Genomic DNA, 22,476 nt, shown 5'->3' with positions numbered 1-22,476 from the left:
CCTTGAGCTGGCTCCTGGAAAGCTTGGATGAGAAGGCAAACTTGGAGCCATGGTTCTGATTAAGTGCCTCCATCTGGTAAGTGACTGTTACTTTTAGGGTCAGATTGGTCAGAAAAGCTGTCAACTCTGTTGGGTTATTTCCCTTCTCACCAAATATGTCACAGTAGAATTTTTTGTGTTCTGGGAGTGGAATTCCCAGGAAGATTCCCTTAAGTTCATCACTTTCAGTCTGAGTCTCATTCTTAAAAGACACTGAGGTAATTACCTGTACCTATTATAACTTACTCTCATTTCTCCTTCCCTCATGTCTTTTTTATGGGATTTATCTTCTATGAGCTGCTTTTATTTTTCAAGTCAGGTTTCCAAGAAGTAAGCCTGTTCAGTTTAAAGTCTGTAACTCAGATAAATCTGTATAAAGTGCAAAGCACTTTTAAGTCATCCTGGTTTTGCAGGACTGTAGGGGGATGGAATATAAGAAAATAAAGATAATGTAGAAAGTAATCTTTCCCCTAAGGAGTTGCAGCTTGGCCAATTATCAAAGATTAGGAACAGGCCTGACTTTAACAGGCCACAGCTGTAAGAAGATGCTATAAAAGAGTGGGGGTGGCTGGTTGAGAGGGGAACTGGAGTCAGTGGCTGCTTTGTGAAGAAGAGTCAGTGCTCTGAGGAGCTGCCCATGAGGAACACCAAGGAGGTATGGAACTCTTGTGATAAGGAGACAGCAGTATGGAACCCCTGCTATAAGATGACAACAACACAGGACTACTTCACTTAGTGCACTGGAAAGGGAAGAAAAAACAAGGGGACAACAAGTGGTGATAGGGATGTCTAACATTATTTAATAATATACAAGAATAGAGACGAAGTTCTATGGGAGACCATTTGTTCTTGTGGCTGAAAATCTACTTTAAAGCTGGTGATAGTCTCTTACTACCCCAAGGTGCCAGGAAGAGGGAAAAGAGCTGCAGCTGCTCCCTGGTTTGCTGGGCATGGTACCTTCTGCATTGTCCCCTGGCACTTAGGGTGAGAGCTTTAGAAATGGAAAAGATTTTTTTCAAAGATAAAACTCCCAGCAGTCTCAAAGTTGATGGGAACCTTTATTTTGATTATTTTCATTGTACTGACATTGTCCTTTTATGCAAACTTAACTGTAAAACACTCTTGAGATACTGCATAGAAAATACACATAGGAAAAACCACATATATACACGTCCATAAAAATAGAATACATCTTGGCAAAATTACTTGTGTACAGTGTATTGACATTATTGAACCAAACTTACATCACCTTTGGAGAAAAATGTTCCATGTGCGTAAAACCCCAGACCATTTACTGAGCTGGGAGTATGGCAGTGGATATGGGTTTGGGTTAAATAAATGGCTATACCAGAATGGCAGAGTAAAAACAAGTTACAAAATACCTGCTCTATAAAGTAGAAGAAGCCATTTTGGTTTTTTCTTCCAAGAAATAGCAACATCTCTACACTTGCATGGAAACCAAAGATACCAGTTCCAAATTCTCCTGTAGATTCATTAGCTGCAAACAAACTTTAACGTAGTTTGTTTCAGCATTTGCAACCCTTGGGCACAGTGGCATTTGGTGGGTTGGAGCATACAACATAGTATAGCACAGCCCTAATTCTATTGGGTAATTGATAAGGAAAAAAATCTAATAGATATAAAATTTAAAACACTTAGCAACCTTTAAAATAAGTAGACCACTTGAAATTATGGGTTTATTTTCTTCAGTTTCTTTCAGTGGAGGCTGCTCCTTGCTTACTTGCTTTGCCTACATAGATTTCTCTGCTGCTTTTCAGAACGTACTGTGGAAAGTGACTATTCCAGTGTAATAAATAAAGCAAGTGGTAACAGGTCCTCAAAGCCATGGATCTTCCCCTTGAATTAGAACAACGGAACTGGAGAGGCAGCCTCTGGGAAGCAGGGGAGGAGAAAAGAGCACAGCACCTTTGAAGTGTGGTGGTTGCCCGTGTGGGGCAGGCAGCAGAGCAGGCAGGAGCAGGCCTGGCCCTGGGCAGGAGGCTGAGCTCAGTAGGGGAAGGCGGACACGGCGATGTAGATGATGAAGGTGGTGCGGTACTCGACGCTGCCATCAGCGCTGTAGGACAGGGCCCGCACGCCCATGCGGTACGTCCGGGGCTCCCGCAGCGCCCGCGTGGTGAACACCACCCCCTTCCAGTTCTCATCCCGCAGGGCAAACGGCACTGCAGGGTCCTCCTCCGCCATCAGGAAGGTGGTCCTGGGGTGCATGACTTGGTCATGAGTGTAGGCCACCAGCCGGATCAGATCCTGCCCCGCAGCAATGCCAAAGGGCAGCGACAGCAGCTTGTACTCCAGGGCGTAGGTGCTCAGGTCACACTCCAGGTCATTGGCCGGGCAGCTCTTGAGACAGAACCTAGGAAGGAGCAGAAGACTTTAGCCCAGAGAGAAGGTGCAGTATCTTAAGTACTGAGATAGGTCTTAGAGGAGAAAATCTTGCCCTGTTTACCCTGCTGCAGATTAGAAGTTCTCTAGAAGTGCTCATGCATTCTTTATCCACTGTTCCTTTATCCACCATTTCCTTAGCCACTGCAGCCCAGTTTAATGTCCCTTTTTGCCTCAACAGGATCATTTCAGAAAGATGTTGGCTGTACTGATGTCATTGATGTCCATAGGGTAAGTTTTAGTGACTGTGTTCTTAAACATTAGAATAGTTTAAAATGTTCTGGGCAGCATTTGAGGTATGTGTCTGTTGGGTCATAAAATAAAGAATTTGGAATGATGGGCAGAATAAAATTTACTTTTATTAATCAAAAGTTAAAACATGAAATCTCTGCTAGTGCAGTTTGCCAGTGCTAATGGAAGTCAAAGGGCATGATCTCCATGTCAGCATAGATGTCACTGCAGGTTGAGTTTGATACCAAAAGATGGTTTCTGACTATGAAAAAAGCTATTTTTCTTTGAGGATATTGAAAGATTAAAAGAAATCAATATGGGATTTCTTCCCAGAACAGGGAAATAACAAAGCTTAACAGGAACTTAGAGTTATTTTCATTACTAAAAGAAGGTATCTGATGCTTTGAAGCTGATAGCAAGTCAAGCCATTAGAGAGATTCAGATTAGATGTTAGGAAGGAATTCTTCCCTGGCAGTTGAGGCAGTAGCACAGATTGCCCAGAGAAAGTGTTGCTGCCCCCATCCCTTGGAAGTGTCTAAGGCTAGTCTGGACAAGGCTTGGAGCACCCTGGGACAGTGGAAGGTGTCCCTGCCCACAGCAGAGGGTGGAACTGGATGTTCTGTTAAGGTCCTTTCCAACCCAAACCATCCCAGGACTCTGACTCTATGACCTCCAATGGCAATGCCTTACCTTTAGCTACTGTGAGCTCTACTGGTGTCAGGCAAACTTAAATTTTCTCCTTTAACAAGCACAAATTAAGGAGCTGAGCTTGGGACAGGTGAGAAGGGGCTGAGAATAAAACATACCCAGAATGTGGCTCTCGCTGGTAGTTGGGAGGACAAGGGGTGTCTATGCACTGGTAGCTTCCTCTCATGTTGAAACACATCTGATTTGATCCACAATTTATGTCCTCTTCAAGACACTCATCAATATCTGGATGGAAAAACATGCAAGGGATCAACTGCTGGTAGAAGAATTTTAGGGTGAAAATCAAAGTGGGTAAAGGTTGAGCAGGGCTCAGAATGTGCCTCTGTTTGACCCTAGAGCTTGAAGCTCAGTGTGTAATGAGAAAGTCACAGGGGAACTGCAGAGAATCAGAAGTTGCAATTGTCTAGTTTGCTGATGTTTTATGAAACAATAAAGTGTGGCACGTAAAAACTTCTGAAACCTGAAATTTGGGATGCTGACACTCACATAGCCAATTCAGAGAGGTGGCTCAGCCATGTGCTGGGCCTGGCTAGTGTCAGGTTTCTCTGCAGAGCTCCCCCAGAGCCCTGCAGGGACAGCTCTCCTACCTTGGCAGGTTTTGCCGTTGGGCATGAGGCGGTATCCGGCGGGACAGACACACTGGAAGCTGCCCAGGCTGTTCCTGCACTCGTGCTGACACGTGTCTCTGCTCTCACACTCATCAATGTCTGTGGAGAGAAGCACCAACACCTCAGCATTCCCTGAGCCTGCCATGAACACAGGTACTTCTCCCCTATTTAGGTACTGCAAGTGTACAGACAGAGCTGGTGGGAGTTGTCTGGATCTCTTTTTCTGATGGGGTTGAACATCTAAGACCAGAGTGTCCTCTTCCCTTACCTGTGCCATTCCTTGTAACTCTGCAGGCACTAAAGGCAGCTTTGAGGGGCTCCTTATGTAAAGTTTTTAGAGCACATTAGCATGATTTAGACACAGATAATTTGTAATTATAATGGCTTTTGAAACATCTGCCTAGTGCAGGACAGCAGCAAAGTAATCTCAAGCAGGAGTTCAGATTTGCATGGTTAAATAGTGGAAGGAAGGTCTTTGCTTCCCCTGTCTGACTGGCAGGGGTTGCATTAGATCAAAATGCAAACAGAAAAGAGAAACACATGTGACTACAAACATTTGTGCTGTTAGCAAATCCTGATGGTTGCCTATTGAAAAGATTTTCTTTAACAAAAGCATCACTTGGGAGCATTTTTCACATTAAACAATAATTTTAAAATTTAGATGTTTATTCAATGAAATGCAAGTTTCCTGGAATATTAATATTATTAATATTCATGGCATATTAACTAATTCCAACTGGAAGCTGAGATGAAGATCAAAATTGGAAACAAACCCTTCCTTCCTTCAGAGTTGTATACTGGGTCTCTCAAACTCCTATACCATAACAATCCACATGGATGTGACTATCAAAACCTCTCTGTAGCTTAAACACAAGGTTTGATGTCTTCTCCATGCTCACTGAATTACACTGCAACCTGTTTTCTTACATAAAATAATAATAATTTAAAAGCTTCTCTGCCTGTTGCCTGTGTGACAGTGGCAGTGCTGGCAGTGGCCCCAGTGTGATTGATTCTAAAATGTTCATTCCAAACCTTTCTGACACGGATTACTGCTGCCAGTGGGAGTCTGACAGAAGCACTGTAACTAGGTCGGGGCTTCTGGTGGCTTTTGGAGTGTGAGAAGATTCACCAAGGTGAGCTACCATGATCAGGAGAAAGACAATAACAGAGGGAAATACTTTGCACACAGGTAATAAGCAGCACAATTAAAAAAAGGTTGTAAGGAGGTTTGAGAACATTTTTGCTACAATGTGAGCCAAGACAGCAGAGACCAGAACATGCAGAACCCTCTGAATATTGACCAGGGTAATAGAAAACACAACCCCAGCACCACAAACCCTCAGCCCTGGTATATATCACACAGTAACCTAAGAATAAGGCCCAAAACAGAGTTGCATAGATAGGACTGACATTTACCTACACATCTGGCATTTCTTGCCTCATAGCCTTCAGGACAAGTTTCTCTAAGGTTCCTTCTAGTCCTGGAGAAAGGTATTCTGCTGTTCCTATACTCTGAGAAGGAGCTGTAGAGATTTGAGGAGTGCCTGTAATAGTGCTGCAGTTGCTGGTTGTCTCTCCCAGGGGAGAACTGAGCATAGTTATAGCTACTGTAAAAGGCACCCGAATTTGGCACCCTCTCCAATCCGGCGCAAGATTTCCCATCACCCAGTAACTGTTGCCCAGGTGGACAGAAACACTTGAAGCTGCCAGGGGTGTTGGTGCAGTGAAGTGCACAGGGCTTAGGCACTTGTTCACATTCATTAATGTCTGCTCATGTGACATGATCCAGAGCCCCAAACCATGTGGAAAGGAGAGAAAACAAACAAACAACAACACATAACTATACGTATATATACACACAGATACTTAGTGTCAGGAACAAGCTGAAGATATAAAAGCGAGGTTTGGAGGCACTAAAACACGGAGAACACTAGGCCAAGCAGGCAGGATCCACTGTCCTGGACTGTAAGAGACCTTCATTCTCACACAGGCTGATGTGACTGTGCTCACTAGGACAGGAGCCCTGCTGAAGCCTTGTTTCAGCCTCAACTGCTCAATACTCTCTTAGTAATTGGGGTTTTTCCTTAAGTGCTCCATAGATGAGCACTTCTGGCTTTTGACAATCAAAAATCTTAGGTTGTTTAAAAAAAAAATAAAAAACTATTTATCACTTAGGAAAGCTTATCTTGAAGTAGTCATCAGGGAGGAATGCTCTTCTGACATGATACGTAACAGCAACCAAAACCAGCCTCTCACTTGGTGTCACAAACTCACATTCAGAAATCCTCACTATCAGGGTAGGTCAGCTGTTACATTTTAAGTATTTGACATAAATGCAGTAAAGGTGATGCTAAATGATCCTACTGCCTTCCTGAAGTCTCTTAAATGCCAGGGGAAGTGCTTATGCTTATCCACTTGCCCTGGCCTCACACATTAAACTCTCCCGCTCCCCACGTCAGAGCTCCAGAGCCTCCTGAGATATGGGAGAAAACCCTGGGTGGCTTTATGCCAAGATGGACAGGGAGTGACTGCATGGCTGGCATTCCTGTGAGTGCCAGGGATCCTATTCCTTCCCTGCTGGGAGCCACCCATGCCAGGAGTGGAGCACTGAGGGAGAAATGCAGATCAGGTCCTTGTGCTCTGTCTGCTGAGGAACACCCCTGGCAGTCCTGATCGGGGGGATAGGTGTACTTGGGATGTTCAGGAGCCAAACTCATTTCTGGGTCTGTTGGGCTTCTTGGGGTGTGCTCCTAGGGCAACCCACATGACTCCTTGTGTGATTGCCTTCAGGGGTGAGCCAGGGCATGATGAACCAGAGATGAGCACAGCCAGGCACATCAACAAACCCCACCTGATTTTTATAACTGAAACCTCCTGTGGAGTGGTCATCCATCACACAGTGCTCTGAGTCCCTCTTACACTTTGTTTTCAAAGCACAGCCCCAAACCAATCTCTGTTTGGAACCATTTAGCTCCGACTGTTTGTTTAGAACCATTTAGCTCTGTTTGTTTAGAACGGAACACTTTGTTTTAGACGGCCAATTTGGAAACACAGAGCGAAGGTGTCTCTACAGCGTGGTGTCGCCCAGGGACAGCACTGCTGGTGTGTTGCAGCAGAAAGCCAGGCAAAGCAGAGCACAGGAGCGAGCGCAGCTTACCCACGCAGGGCCTGGCGGTGCCCTGGGCGCGGAATCCTCGCGGGCACACGCAGCGGTAGCTGCCGCGGGTGTTCTCGCACAGCTGGTTGTAGCGGCACTGGTGTGACCCCGAGCGGCACTCGTCAACATCTGCAGCACACGGCAAGGCAACAGTCACAGCTCTGCAACAGCCCCGCTGCGGGAGGAACCCAGGGCTGCTCCATCCCTGCAGGTGTCCCAGGACAGGCTGCATGGGGCTTGGAGCAACCCAGGATGGTGGATGCTGTCCTTGCTCACAACAAGAGGTAGAAGTAGGTGATTTTTAAGGTCCCTTCCAGCCCAAATCATCCCATGATTCCACTAGAACAAAAGCTTTGGTACCACCTACAACATCAGCTGTGCTTAAAACCCTCCCTGATAAGCAGCAGGGACCTGTGATCTTGATTGAGAGCTCTTGAGCCAACTCTTAAGAAATCATGCACACACAAAGCAAAATATTTCAGTCAATGAATAACTGAGAGAAATCAAGGTTCCAACACAGAAAAGACCACCAAGGGAAATCTTACTGTTCTTGCTTAAGAACAGTAGAAAACTAGAAGTAGCAAGGATGCATCTGCTTTTTAATACCAACTACAAAGAAAGTTAAATAGAGATGCTCCATAAGCAAAAACAAGTTGGTGCTTTAGTATGTACAAATATTATTAACTGGAGATGGACAATCTTCAGGATTATTTATAAAAATAAATATCATCATTGTCCCTCTGTTTCCCAGAGCCACACAGTGCATTAATGCTTCTACTCACCAATGCAAGTCCCGTTCTCTGCTTTGGTCATTCCACTGGGACAGAGATCAATGCACTTATAGCCACCACGGGTGTTCTTGCAGAGCTGATCAGGCCTGCACACATTCTGCCTGCACTCATTGACATCTTATTCAAACAAAAGCCAAAAAAAAAGGAAGATTGGACTCAATTATGTCATCCACACATTGAATCATTTCATGCACATGGATCAGTCAGCCCAATTCCTGCTGCCTCTGGCTTTCAGTACTGCTTGCCAGATTCCAAAATGTACATCAAGTATATCATCCATAGCAGCATTTTCTTTCATAAGAGAGCAACAAATAAATGTTGAACTCGGTCTGTTGGAAAGAGGGAATGGACATTCAGAACTTCATCCCTACCCACACATTTTCTGCCCTTCAGCTGGAATCCTGGGTCACAGCCACAGTGGAAACTTCCTATGGTATTGAAGCAACGCTGATGGCAGGAGTTGGACTCTTGACACTCGTTAATGTCTGTGGAACAACACAAATCCTTGGCACCAGGGCTGGCAGTTACCCTGTGGGCACTACCTGAGCAGGCTTTGGCTGAGTTCTGCTCAGGAGTTTGCTGCTCTCCCATCTTTGTACAAGAAAATTCACATGGGACACAAACCCAAGAACGCTAATTTCTTCCCTGACAGGATTTTAAATTTTCTAAAGACAGAAGAAGCAAAAGATTAAAAAACAAAACAAACCTAAAGACCAAACCCCCAAAACTCCACAACCTTAAGAATGAAAATATATAGACAGGTACTTGGAGGCTCCCTCTAAAGTGAGTTTCAGCTGCAGAGAGCTCGTGGCCGAGGTGTACCTTGGCAGCTGAAGCCGTCGGGCGTCCGTCGGAAGCCACTCCCGCAGCGCAGCACGCAGCGGAAGGAGCCAGGCAGGTTCTCACAGTCCTGTCCTGCATGGCAGCTCTGCCCCCCCAGAGCACACTCGTCGATGTCTGCAATGGGAAACAAGCTGCAAACCCTGCCCAGCCAGCACAGGGGACACACCAACCTGGTGCCTTCAGCACCAGCAACTAGAAACACATGACTGCAAGTACATTCAGCTATGAAATAGAATACCACCAATAAATTGTGTTCTTATAATGAGAAAACGGCCCGAATAAAACCTCTCCTTAGCAATTTAAGTGCCTCTTAAGGCATTTTAAGGCCTTCAATTATCTAAAGGGCATTTGTATCCAAGCTGTCCCCAGCACCTTCCTTACCCTGACATGTTCTGCCATCAGCAGAGATGGTGAAGCCTTTGGGACAGGAGCAGTAGTAGGATCCTACAGCATTATGACAGATGTGGGAACAAGGATTTCCCACAGCACATTCGTCTTCATCTGGAACAAGAAAATGTTTGAAAAACCAGTGAGACTTCCCAATCAGTCAGACTACTCCAATCTGATCCTTCCTCAGAGGTGTGCAACTAGTAAACCCCACAGGGCAAAACCAGATCCAGTAATTCCCTTCATCTGCTATCTTTCAAGAAGTAATGAAATAAATCCACAAAATCATCTCAGATTATTTCTCCCTAAAACAACCCCAACTCTTAGAGAGACAGAGAGACAGCACTCATGTGCTTCTCTCCACCTCCATCCCCCAAGCAGGAACATGTGGGCTCCTGTCTGAGGTGCCAACACTCAGCCTTTCCTCCACACAGGTCACCCAAGTCCTTCATTGCTCTGCAGGCTCATTGTCCTCCAGGTGTACATGAAGTACTGATTTAAAAGCTGTCTGGGCACTACTCCTATTGTAGGTGAGGACAGAAGTAACATCTTCAGCTGCCCTTGGATCTACAACCTTTTAGCAAGGATAAGTCACACTTTTAGAAGTGCACACATAAGGGGGATGTAGGTTCTGGTGGTTTAATAATGTGCCCAGCTCTGGAGCCCTCAGCACAAGGTGGACATGGACCTCTTAGAGCAGGTCCAGAGGACACCATGGAGATGCGCCAAGTGCTGGAACCCCTCTACTCTGAAGCCAGCCTGGGAGAGCTGGAGGTGCTCACCTGGAGAAGGGAAGGCTTCATGGAAATTTAAGGCCCCTTCCAGTGCCTAAAGCAGCTCCAGGAGAGCTGGAGAGGGACTGTTTACAGGGGCCTGGAGTCACAGGAGAAGCGGAATGGATAACCACTGCCAGAGGGCAGGGATAGATGGGATACTGGGAAGGAATTGTTCTCTGAGATGGTGGGGAGGCCCTGGCACAGGGTGCCCAGAGAAGCTGTCCAAGAAGTGTCCAAGGCCAGGCTGGACAGGGCTTGGAGCACTCTAGGCTAGTGGAAGGTGTCCTTGCACACGGCAGGGGTGGAAATAGGGGATCTTTAAGGCCCCTTCCCACCCAAAGCAGTCCAGGAGTCCATGGTCACACCCAGCCATGTCAGTCCTTACCTGAGCAGTAAGGCCCAGACGAGTCCAAAGCAAACCCTGCAGGGCACTGGTTGCTCCGATCCCCTGTATGATAAAGAAAGCACACATCACTTGTGGATAAAAATATGGCCATTTCACAACTTTAACAGTAAGAACTGCAGCCCAGCAATTTTACAGTCTTTACTATATTTCAACACCAAACCAGACACTTTTAAATCCAGCCTTTAGTGGTTTTTCTACTTTGGCATCAAAAGTCAGAATTGCATGGCTTGTGCTGGTTTTAGTAACACTGAACAGGTGTGTGGGGGTCCCCTCAGAGTGGGCTGCAAGTCCCATCCCAGCCTAATGCACCCTGGAAAGTTTCTTATTGAAAGAATAAAGAGCATTCAGTTTTACTTCACATAACAAGAGAACAGTAGACCCAAACCAAACAAATGTCACCATGTCACAAATCTTAGGAGGTCACTGTAGAAGACAACCATATACTACAAACTGCAATGAGAAACTCAGGGAGAGACTCCTCAAAGGAGACAGGGCTTTGGCTGCTTGAAAACTGAAATTTAAAAAATGAAATTTAAAAAAAATCCCAAGCACCAGTATCTTAATTGTTGGAGGAAATAAATGCTAGTTCAGTAAAGGCTTAGCCAGATTTAATCACAGGCATATCTTCATCCAGAGATTCCCTTTTATCAGATCTCTTTTTAAATTAGAATAAAATGTATTTGGTTTTCAAATTGTACAATGAGTCCATAGTCTGGCAAGTGGTAAAAACCTTATTTTACTTAATTTAGAATCTTGTTACTGAAAAAGAAAGACTGAGACAGCCAATCCCTCTGTTTCATTTACTTCCAAACCAGAGTAATTTCCCTACCACATTAAAAGAAAAGCCCAAATAGCTTAAAGAAGTAACAGGCCAGTTTGCTCATTAATTAGAGTTTCTGAAAGGAAAATGTGCTCACCTAAATCCATGCCTGTCCCCTTTGGTCACTCAGGTTCATAAAAGCCAGCAGTCAGCAATGCTAACTAATAGTTAATTAAGGGTTACATCAACAAGGTCCTGGGATCTACACTAAAGCTACCCAAGTTTCACAGAACTTCCTTTTGAGACTACAGGTGACTCAATGAATTCTAGGCAGAGAGAACAGTCTTTCCCCATTGTTTGATTCCTGGGAAGGCCTAGAACAATACCTTTTGCAATGGAAGCCTGGATTTTGAAAGCCACAGCCTCCTGCAGCGGGTGGTACTCTGTGGTGATGGAGGCAGCGCGCAGGGTCTGCACCAGGAAGGGCATCCTGCCCTTGGAGGGCTCGTAGGTGATGGAGTGGTTCCACGTGTAGGGAACGCTGACCCCGTCTGCCGCAAAGAGCCGCGTGGAGTGCGCGTGCAGCTGCCCAGGGCCCGTCTGGATGTAATCCTCTGTGTAATCCTGCAACACAACCCTGGCCTTCAGCTGCTCCCACACCAGCACCACCTGGGCCTGAGCTTCAGAGCTGGGAGATGTGCTTAGAGAAAGGGGCTTATCTTAACTGCTGAACAAGGAGTATTGCACAAGCACAGGTCCTTTTCACTGTTATTTTAACTGTTGAATCTTAACACTGCCTGGTCTATTACTTTAAAAATCAATTCAGACTGATGTACTGAGGATCCTGATGATGGAAGCCACAGCAGGGGATTTCTAAAAAATATCTTACTCCTCAATTACAATCTTTTGAGGTCTAAATATTTGGCTTTTATTTGAAGTCAGATGCTGACAAATGTGCTAAATAAATAAGTGGTGGAGAAACATTCTGCCACTCAAGAGGGGTATAAATATTGGACATACTACAAATTGCGGTTTTCCAAAATATCAACAACTTCAGGTATATTTATTGTGTGATGGGATTAATACAGTAAAATACTGGTGGGATTAATACAGTAAAGTACTGTTACTAATTACTACAAGAGGTTAAAGATGCACCTTTCTAGCTCTGCCCAAAGCAACCCTGACATGCCAGCCATCAATAACTACCCTGAAGACCCTCCTCAACACTACCTGCCAACACCTCAAACTCTTGAGAGACTAACACCACCCTCCTAATGAGAACTTTCTGCTTTCAAAGGCAACATCAGCATCATCAGTTCAACCAAGCACAAAAGAAGTCACATACAGTACAGCACGTGGCAGGACTCAGTGTTTCCTGCTTTCCTCTGGGTGAGAGAAGTACAGATGCACGAGAGCAGGGGTGGTACCTGAAGCAGCTTTACCTTGACACTGACATCAGCCACCGACTGGAGCTGCAGCACGTGGCCACTCACAACAACATCCAGCAGCAGGGCCCCATCCGTGTCCAGGCCCCGGGCAACGTGCGTCATGCGCAGGATCTCACCTGGCAGTTTAACAGCACACTCATTTGGCACACATTCCCAACAGTGACTCCCAACAGCCACATGGAATCGAAACTGGAGTTCCCTGACCAGTAATTTATACTTATATTTTGTAAGCTGTACCATGCCCATGAGAAAAAACATGACATATTTCAAACTACAGCTCTAAATGGTGGAATAAAGGCTCAGAAGGCTACAGTCAATCTGAAAATATTAGTGTAAGCACAAGACCCAAATGGTCCTCTGCTATCTTTTCAGAAATGCAGCCTCCATCTGACTTACTGGATACAGAGCTGATCTATCCCAGGCAACTCACCAGTTGCAAACTCCACTTGAGTTTCTCTCTTGAAGACAGCGTCAGTGAGTGTAAACCCATTCATTGCTTCCCCAATTTCTTTGGCAGTTGTCCAGTAAACTGGGCTGAGTATGGAAACGAGCTTTCTCATCGCTGGGCCTGAAGGAAACACCACAGAAAAGCGGGGAGCTTTGATCTCATCACAGACCCACATGCACAGGAGCTGAATATGAAGATCTAGAACTAGTGTAACCCTTCAGAAGACCAAAAGTATTGCTGTATTCAGAGAAAAAATTGATCAAAGTCAAAGAGACCTACCAAGGGTCCGAGGGACGTTCGTGATCTTTGCCTCTATCACTCTGGTGTCAGAATCCGGGCTGTCCGTTACTGTGGCGTTCAGGAAAGCAATCCCAAATTCCACATCATTGATATTGCCAATGATGCTGCCCTTGGCACGTGCAGGCCCACCTGTGCAGGGGATAGGGGAAAGGCAAAACACAACCCCATGTGATAAGCGCTGTTGGGTATTTTAGGGAAGAGAGAACTGGGCTTTAGTTGCAGGGCAGATTTAAGCCCAAAAACTTAAATTACCCAGTCAACTGGCCAAGATGAGAGATAGCACCAGTGAAATCAGGATTGCCACAGACTTTCAGCGCACTGTCACTGCATGCAGGCTGTAAATACTCACCAGGACATGCTTGGGTGTTGCACCTGGATATCTGGGAGGAGTCCCCAGGGCAAGGACGGCCACGATTCAATGGGGCCGGGCTGCTGCACAGGCGCACCCGGGTCTGCTCTCCTCCTCCACAGGAAGCAGAGCACTGGCTCCATGACTGCCACTGCCCCCAGTTTCCATCCACTGCAGAATAAAGAATGAAGAAAGCAATTTTTCAATTTAAATGCTTCAGGCTGCATTGATCATGCTGAAGTCAATTCCTTCCTGGAGGAACCAAGGTTCTAAAGGATAGCTTAAAGGACAACAAAACCATTGTAACAGGCAGGTGTGAACACTCCTGCCATCAGAAACACAGAATCCCAGACTGGTTTGGGTTGGAGGGACCTTAAAGCTCATTCAGTCCCACCCCTACCACAGGCAAGGACACCTTTCATTGTCCCAGGTTGCTCCAAGCCCAGTCCAACCTGGCCTTGGACACTTCCTAGGCCAGGTGGTGTCTAGGAAGGTGGTCTGCATTCCTCATATGGCAGATACCCTGATGTCTTCCAGGGAAAGCTGCATTGCCACTGCTGTTGTGAGCACTGACCTGGGCACAGGTCCGTGCTGCACCTCTGGATCTGCACGTCAGCCCCAGCACAGGCCCTGCCGCCGCTGGCCGGCCGTGGGTTGTCACAGCTCCGGTACCGCCTTGTCTGGCCCCCGTTGCACGTCCGACTGCAAGTTCCCCAACTGCTCCATGGGCCCCAGTTGCCATGAACTGCAGGAATAAGTCAGATTTGATCTTCCTCGGGGATTTACAATCAGACAGTCAAGCTGGGAAAGTACTTTTGTTGGAGAGTAACTTCTTTGGTTTTTCTCCTCCCAAAAGAAAACAACCAAACTCAGAGGGTGGGCAAACAGCCCGACCCAAAGCACTCACCTGGGCAAGGATCACTGTTGCAAAAATCCATTTGTATGTCACTCCCCTCACACTTGTGTCCCCCGAACTGCGGGGCCGGGTCGGAGCAGTGGCGCGTCCTCTGCCTGCTGCCTCCCCCGCAGGACACGCTGCAGGAGCTCCAGCTGCTCCATGGGGACCACTTCCCATCCACTGGGGAGAGAGGCACAGCAGTTACAGCCCCAGACTCTAGCAGCAACACAGCACAGAAGTGCTGCATTGGGGAAAACTGAACATGGATGGCTCTGCCTCTCTACAGCATCTCAGCTACTTGGGGATTTCTCCCCAGGGACCTGGGGGTGGGTGAGAGCTGGACCAGCCCTGGCCATGTGAGGTGGGACCAGAACTCCCCATGCCCTGGGCTGACCCCGTGTGGGCAGCAGGGGAGAGGGATTCCTGTCTGCCCTTCTCAGGTGAGACCCCACCTGCAGAGCTGCTCCAGCCCTGGGGCCAGAAGCAAAGGAATGCAGCTGCTGGAGAGGGTCCAGAGGAGGCTCCAGAGCTGCTCCCAGGGCTGGAGACCCTCTCCACTGGAGCCAGTTTAGGGTTGGAAGGGACATCAAAGCTCTCTCTCTGGGACAGCTAAGGGTGTTCATCTAGAGAAGAAATGGGGTCCATTTGCAGGGTATATAGCAGATGCTATGTAGTGACAGAGTCAGTGACAATAAAAAGCTTGAAGGAGAGTTTTTTCAGGGATTAGACTTTTAGAACAAGAAAGCGTTAACCACGAACGAAGCAGAACGCGGGGAGGGAAGGAGAAGTTTGGTCTCACCTGGGCAGCGGCGGCGGAAGCAGAGCTGGAGCTGCGTGTCGGGGCCCTGGCAGCGGGGGCCGCCGTGCGCCGGGGCCGGGCTGGTGCAGAGCCGCGGCCGCGTCTGGCTGCCCTTCCCGCACGTGGTGCTGCACGGCCCCCAGGGGCCCCAGGGGCTCCACTCGCCGGCCACTGCAAGGGCAGCACCGCTTAAACACTGCCCCAGAACGGGCACACAGCCATAGGGATATCCCTGATCCCACGCACTGCCCCAGAACTGACACACAGCCGGGATATCCCTGATCCCATACACACTGCCCCAGAACAGACACACACCTGGGATATCCCTGATCCCACACACACTGCCCCAGAACGGGCACACAGCCAGGATATCCCTGATCACACACACAATGCCCCAGAACGGGCACACACCTGGGATATCCCTGATCCCACACACTGCCCCAGAACGGGCACACAGCCGGGATATCCCTGATCCCACACACACTGCCCTAGAACGGGCACACAGCCGGGATATCCCTGATCACACACACACTGCCCAGAACAGACACACAGCCGGGATATCCCTGATCCCACACACACTGCCCAGAACAGACACACAGCCGGGATATCCCTGATCACACACACACTGCCCAGAACAGACACACAGCCGGGATATCCCTGATCACACACACACTGCCCTAGAACGGGCACACAGCCGGGATATCCCTGATCCCACACACACTGCCCTAGAACGGGCACACAGCCGGGATATCCCTGATCACACACACACTGCCCCAGAGCTGACACACACCTGGGATATCCCTGATCCCACACACTGCCCCAGAACTGACACACAGCCGGGATATCCCTGATCCCATACACACTGCCCCAGAACAGACACACACCTGGGATATCCCTGATCCCACACACACTGCCCCAGAACAGACACACACCTGAGATATCCCTGATCCCACACACTGCCCCAGAACGGGCACACACCTGGGATATCCCTGATCCCACACACACTGCCCCAGAACGGGCACACAGCCAGGATATCCCTGATCACACACACAATGCCCCAGAACGGGCACACAGCCAGGATATCCCTGATCCCACACACACTGCCCTAGAACGGGCACACAGCCGGGATATCCCTGATCCCACACACACTGCCCCAGAACAGGCACACAGCTGGGATATCCCTGATCCCACACACACTGCCCCAGAACAGGCACACACCTGGGATATCCCTGATCCCACACACTGCCCCAGAGCTGACACACACCTGGGATATCCCAGACCCCCCACAAAATGCCATGAGCAGTGGCCCAAACAGCACTTTGACAAGCAAAGATTGACTCTTCCCTTTCTGTTTTTTAGCTACATCACCTCACCACCATCGTGGAACATCGTGAACACTTAATCAAATCTGGAGTTTCCCAATTCCCTGGGTAGGATGGAGGCCTGAGCAGGGCCAAGGCAGCCTGGCTAAAAGCTGCCAGAGAGCAGCAGCCAGAGCTGATTTTCCTGCCAAAACCTAGAGAAATGAGTCTCAGGCCTATGGATGATTATTTGGCATCACAGTGGCAGCAGAGCCAGGGAAAAATGGAAAAATCAAACATTGCAAATTGTGTAGAAGGGAACATGACAGTGGTGAAGGCTCTGAATAAATTACAACCTGTCAAATGTGGGAAATACTCATGGTACAGGAAGGAAACTTGAACATTCAGGTAGCTGGGAGCAAAATATGGCTAAAAATTATAACAACAGAGGAAAATACGCAGATAAGGTCTTAAATTACTAACAATCATTTTTACATAGCTTTAAATAGTTGGTGGTTTGGGTTTGGTTCTTTTCTTATTTTAACTGGCTTTGCAGGATAGGTTTAGAGTAGAGAAAATTTACACTGTGAGGATGTGAGTAACAAGTACTGGAAAACAGTAAAATACAAATTAATATTTTTATTGGTGTAAAAATAAAAACAAAAGAAATTGCTAAGATTTCTTACACTTACTTTTGTGATTCCTATTTCCAAGAACTCATGCCATTCAATTAAAAAAAATAAGTAATGAACAACTAAAAATAAACTGAGATAATTTGGGTTTAGAGAAACAAAGAGACCTGTATGTGAAGCCTCTCATGCAAATAAGGTTAAATTACTCTTCTCTTACCTGGGCAAGGCTTGAGGTTGCACATGACTGACTCCAGAGCGCTGCCCTCACAGGGCTTCCCTCCGTGCTGAGCTGGGGGGTTACTGCAGGTCCTGCTCCTTGTCCTGTTCCCTTGGCCACAGCTCCTTGAACACTCTTCCCACAGCCCCCACTCCGACCAGCTCCCATCCACTAAGGACCAGAAAAAGCCCAGTTTTCATTAAACAGTATTTTTGCAGTATTTATTGAAATTTCCTATTCCCTTCCAAAATTAATTACAACTACTTAGAAAAATTAATCTGCCATCAAGATCCATGGTGATAAAAGTTCATTGTTTGGGCACTTAATGCAAGGCACATTAAAACTGTCAATTCATTGTGGCTTTTCAGTACTTAAATAGTGTTTACAAAATAGAGGGAGGGAGACTTAGATGGGCAGACAGCAATAGGACACGGGGCAAAGGTTTTAAATTAGAAGACGAGATATTTAGATTAGGTATTTGGAAGGAATTGTTCCCTGTGAGGGTGGGCAGGCCCTGGCACAGCGTGCCCAGAGAAGCTGTGGCTGCCCCTGGCAGTGTCCCAGGCAGGTTGGATGGGGCTTGGAGCAGCCGGGGCTATGGAAGGTGTCCCTGCCTATGGCAGGGGTGGCACTGGATGGGCTTTGGGGTGCCTCCAACCCAGACCCGTGTGGGACTGTGTCAGCAGCAGTACCTGGGCAGGGCTGGCGGTGGCAGCTGCGCCGGTCGCTGTGGGGCCCCTGGCAGCCGCGGCCCCCGTTGGCTGGCACGGGGCTGTCGCACTGCCGGACGCGCTCCTGCACACCCTGGCCACAGGTGACGCTGCACGCCCGCCATTCCAGCCAGCTGGAGAACCCGCCGTGCACTGCAACGGGAGCAGGGATGCTGCTGGGCACCGCCGGGGCCTGCAGCTCCCTTAGGCAGGCACAGAGAAGGGAAAACTGCACCTCCTGACCCCTGGAAATCCACCTCGCTTCATGTCATTACTGTGCACAAATCTCTGACCATAGTTCAAAGACAATTACTGTGTATGCTCCTAAATGCTTTTCTTTAGAGACACAGTTCAGTTATGACATGTTCTGAGGACAGGATCTGATTCAAGATCCTTTCATTATAATTTTTGTCTCTCACCCTTCACAGCCTCTATCTCTCCCAGCTGGATGAGTATAATAAAATAAAATCATGAAAGAGAACCCTGCTGACACTTCAGACCAGGCTTACCCGAGACCTAATGCTAATAAAGAAGATAAGACCAAACATCTCATCCATAAAACGTGGGCAAGATGAATGTTGACCACATTTGATCCAGATTAATGCTGTCATCTACCAGCTTCAAAGTCACTCTGCTGTTTTGTGCACTTACCCTGCACAGTGAGGGGCACTGTGACGAGGACGGAGCCCAGGAGGTTCCTGGCCACACACTCGTACTGGGAGGTGTCCTCCCTCTGCAGCGCGGCGATGCGCAGGGAGCCGTTGGGCAGCAGGGTCACTCTGTCTCTGTCCAGCAGGGGCTGGCCCTGCCGGGACCAGCTGATGGCAGGAGGGGGCTCTCCCCTGGCCTGGCAGTCCAGCACTGCCGTGGCACCGGCCTCCAGCACGGTGCCCACCGGTTCCACAGTGATCACTGGGGGGCCTGAAGAGAAAGGGTCCTTTGGGTGACAGCACATGGGCACAGGCCTGATTGATTTAGTGCTAAAGTGAGTGCAGAGAAATCCCAAGTCAGGTTACTTTGACTAAAACCATTATTGCTGATCCCCTGCTGGCTAAACAGAAACACAGAATCTTTAAGGTTGGAAAACAGATCACCAAGTCCAACTATCAACCCAACACCATCACCGATGTTCACCACTAAACCACGTTCCCCAGTGCCACCAAACAGACACGTTACAATGCCAACAAGCTGAACATGAACATGCAGCAATCTGAGGACTAAAGCTGAGATTAAGGCCCAGCTATAAGAGCCCATGTTCTTCTTTATTGCTAAAATGGTTTGTTTTTCATAAAACCCACAAGAAGATGATATTATTCATGTCCAGAGACAACTGAGAGGTAAGGAACAGACCCACAATGCTTGAGGCTACAGTAGGAGAGGCATGTTTAGAAATTATCCCAGTAGCAAAGAAAACCTGTAACGGATTATTTTTGCCAAAACTAAAATACTGTCAATGAGAATTAGAATTCACCTCATATAAGTTGAGAGTCTAGTTTATTCCAGTTGTATTGAGTGAACTAAGAGAAACAAGCCCTTTCAGAGAGTAGCTCAGCTTGTTCCACACTAGTTTCTATGATGAGGCTCAACCACTCTTTAGATCCCTCTCTCTTCTTTGATGTCAATCACAGCTTAGATCAGACTCTCACATATTCATAATGAAAGATGCCCAGAGAAGCTCTTGGCTGCCTCATCCCTGAAGTGTTCAAGGACCAACCAGCTCTAGTGGAAGGTATCCCTGCCCACAGCAGGTGATCTTTAAAGTCCCTTCCAACCCAAGCCCCTTCTACAACTCCATGAAAGAGGAGATGAGTCCAAACCTCCAGGGCAGTGCCCAACCTGAAACACTCCCCCAGGAGCTGCCTGCACCTCCCCACAGGCAGTTTACACTCCCTTAAGGGGCCTCCCTTTGAGCCTTACTCTGCAGGGTCAGTGTCAGGCTGCGCTCCACCACACCCACGTCATTGGTTGCCACGCACTTGTAGTCACCAGCATCTTCATTCTGAGGAACAAAACAGGGGCTCAGTCTACAGGGCTCCTTCTGGCAGTGAATTTTAATCCCAATTCAAAATACAGACATGACTACATGGGGAGAAATAGGAGTCCTGCTGTTCAGATTAGGAATTTAGATTTGGAATAAGAGATTTGCACAAGGAGAATGCAATTGCTTTTCAGCTGACCTGTAGAAAGAAGCCAGGCTCTCTTAAGGTCAGAAGCAAAGGTCCCATTTAACTGGTCATGACCAGGATCTCACACACCAACAATTAGTATGTAATGTCAGTCCTTCTGGCAAGCAGGGAGAACTCTGCTCCCATGGCGATTTTTGCCTCAATAATTTGAATCTAATTCGAGTCTGAAGTAAAACATTTTTTAAAGTTGAAAGCAAAGAAGGGTAAATGTCTAGCCTGACTCCTTCAAACCAATATGATCAGGAACATCTTTATCAATCAAGTTCAAAGCAGACACTCACAGTATAGGGGCAGGACTCACCACGGTGCCATAGATAGCAAGGGAACCATTCCCAAGCTGTCGGATCCTGTTACTAATCTGAACTCCTACTCCTTTTCTGCTCCACTGGATGGTTGGAGGGGGATCTCCTCTGACTTCACAATTCAACATGGCATTGCCACCCAAGGGCTCAATTCTGCTGGAGTGATAATCCCCTTTGAAGACTGGAGGCTCTTGAAAAACAAGAGATGGCAGAGAAATAGTAGAGCCAAAATAAAGTGTGCCTAATTGAGAATGGCTGGCAGGCATCACTCACCTCTGACTTTCTGAAGGGGGAATTTCCATCTGTTCAGATTTTTCCCATTTAGCCATTGGCAAGGTATTATATACTAGGGGGAACAGCTTTAAACTGAATCTACCTAACAGCAGGTAGATTCAAGTTGGATATTAAGGAGAAATTGTTCCCTGTGAGGGTGGGCAGGCCCTAGCCCAGATTGCCCAGGAAAGCTGTGGCTGTCCCTGGATCCCTGGAAGTGTCCAAGCTCTGGCTGGATGGGGCTTGGAGCAGCCTGGGCTAGTGGAGGTGTCCCTGCCCATGGCAGGGGGTGGCACTGGACGAGGTTTAAGGCTCCCTTCCCCTGCCTCCCATTCCAACTCCTCTATCCAAACCCAGTGGCTACATGGAGCTGTCCAGCAACAAGCACAACTGCTGAATTTCATGTACCTTTGACATACACGAAGCCAATGGCCTTGATGGAGCCCACTGTGTTCTCTGCAGAGCACACATAAGTCCCAGAGTCCTCCTTGGACACCCTCTCAATGAGCAGCTCACTGTGCCCGTTGACATCATCGTACTGTGCTGGAGGGAGAGCAGGGAAAGAGTCATTGCAGGGATTGAAATGTACACAGCTCACAGCTGTGTACACAGCTTGGATCTGTGCACTCTTAGCAGCTCAGCCGTGGGGTCTTGTGCATCCCTGAGGCACTCCAGGAATGCACAGAAAGTCACTGCTGTAACATTTGCCCACATGCACCTGTTCACTTCAGCTACCCCATGATTTTGAGCATCAATTGCTCCTGGATGCTGAGTAAATACCATAAGCTAGGAATGTTTTTAATGTGCTACATTATTGGCTACAGAAGAGGGATCATCTTTTAATCACCTTACAACTCTGTCTCAGAGGCAGTTTAATTACATGATTGCATAACACTAAAGATATTCCTCACACAATCACTAACAGTTTATTCCAGCTAGAGTTTTCTTCTTCCCTGCCCTAAACTGCAACGCTGCACAGGGGAAAAAAATCTGCAGCCAAATGGCCATCAGGAACCTACCTGGAATGATGTTATTGTTAAAGGTCCACGTTATTCTGGGGACAGGTACCCCAGTTGCTTTGCAGGTTAACCTGAGCTGTTCTCCTTTGGCCAAGGCTACGTCTCCAGGCAGTTCAGTGAAAGCTGGGAGCACGTGAACTGTCAGGGTGACTGTGTGTGTGTCCTCCCCAGCAGCGTTGGTGGCAATGCAGGTGTAACTGCCAGAGTCTTCAGGCTGGAAGGAAACATGGTGGGGAAATTTCAGCTGGGATATATCCTACAGCACATGCCACTCATACCAGTAAGATAAATCTTGAAAGGCTTGGAACAAGCATTCAGCAGAAATGCTCAGCTGAGCTCTTCTACAGCCCTAAATTTCAAGGATGACTAACATTTTTTACCCTTCCTGAGGATTTACCACTACAAATTCTTCACAGATTTTACTCCCCAGTGGAAAATGAAACTTCTGTAATTATTTTGGAATATTAAGAACAAGAAATCAAAAT

At 47.5% G+C, this 22,476-nt stretch overlaps 1 protein-coding gene across 1 annotated transcript in view; it reads right to left on the bottom strand.

Annotated features, from left to right (window-relative positions):
- Positions 1-1,078: 1,078 nt before the first annotated feature.
- HMCN1 (hemicentin 1) overlaps positions 1,079-22,476 on the bottom strand; it is a 163,509-nt gene continuing 142,111 nt past the window's right edge. Inside the window, exons 83-107 of the mRNA XM_066555326.1 lie at positions 21,992-22,205; positions 21,381-21,515; positions 20,699-20,889; positions 20,129-20,210; positions 18,863-19,132; positions 18,194-18,364; positions 17,502-17,672; positions 15,352-15,522; positions 14,562-14,732; positions 14,229-14,399; positions 13,655-13,825; positions 13,285-13,434; positions 12,988-13,125; positions 12,552-12,673; positions 11,496-11,733; positions 10,329-10,391; positions 9,162-9,281; positions 8,760-8,894; positions 8,309-8,422; positions 7,929-8,054; positions 7,147-7,275; positions 5,406-5,756; positions 3,969-4,088; positions 3,480-3,606; positions 1,079-2,413 (exon numbers count right to left, since the gene is read on the bottom strand). Coding sequence (XP_066411423.1) covers positions 2,047-2,413; positions 3,480-3,606; positions 3,969-4,088; positions 5,406-5,756; positions 7,147-7,275; positions 7,929-8,054; positions 8,309-8,422; positions 8,760-8,894; positions 9,162-9,281; positions 10,329-10,391; positions 11,496-11,733; positions 12,552-12,673; positions 12,988-13,125; positions 13,285-13,434; positions 13,655-13,825; positions 14,229-14,399; positions 14,562-14,732; positions 15,352-15,522; positions 17,502-17,672; positions 18,194-18,364; positions 18,863-19,132; positions 20,129-20,210; positions 20,699-20,889; positions 21,381-21,515; positions 21,992-22,205 — 4,218 coding nt within the window. The 3' untranslated portion in view covers positions 1,079-2,046. The remainder of the gene's footprint in view (positions 2,414-3,479; positions 3,607-3,968; positions 4,089-5,405; positions 5,757-7,146; positions 7,276-7,928; positions 8,055-8,308; positions 8,423-8,759; positions 8,895-9,161; positions 9,282-10,328; positions 10,392-11,495; positions 11,734-12,551; positions 12,674-12,987; positions 13,126-13,284; positions 13,435-13,654; positions 13,826-14,228; positions 14,400-14,561; positions 14,733-15,351; positions 15,523-17,501; positions 17,673-18,193; positions 18,365-18,862; positions 19,133-20,128; positions 20,211-20,698; positions 20,890-21,380; positions 21,516-21,991; positions 22,206-22,476) is intronic.

Source organism: Molothrus aeneus, chromosome 9 (assembly GCF_037042795.1).
Source record: "Molothrus aeneus isolate 106 chromosome 9, BPBGC_Maene_1.0, whole genome shotgun sequence".
Lineage (NCBI taxonomy): Eukaryota > Metazoa > Chordata > Aves > Passeriformes > Icteridae > Molothrus > Molothrus aeneus.
The sequence above is the reverse complement of the archived record's forward strand: the minus strand, read 5'-3'. Positions and strand labels throughout refer to the sequence as shown.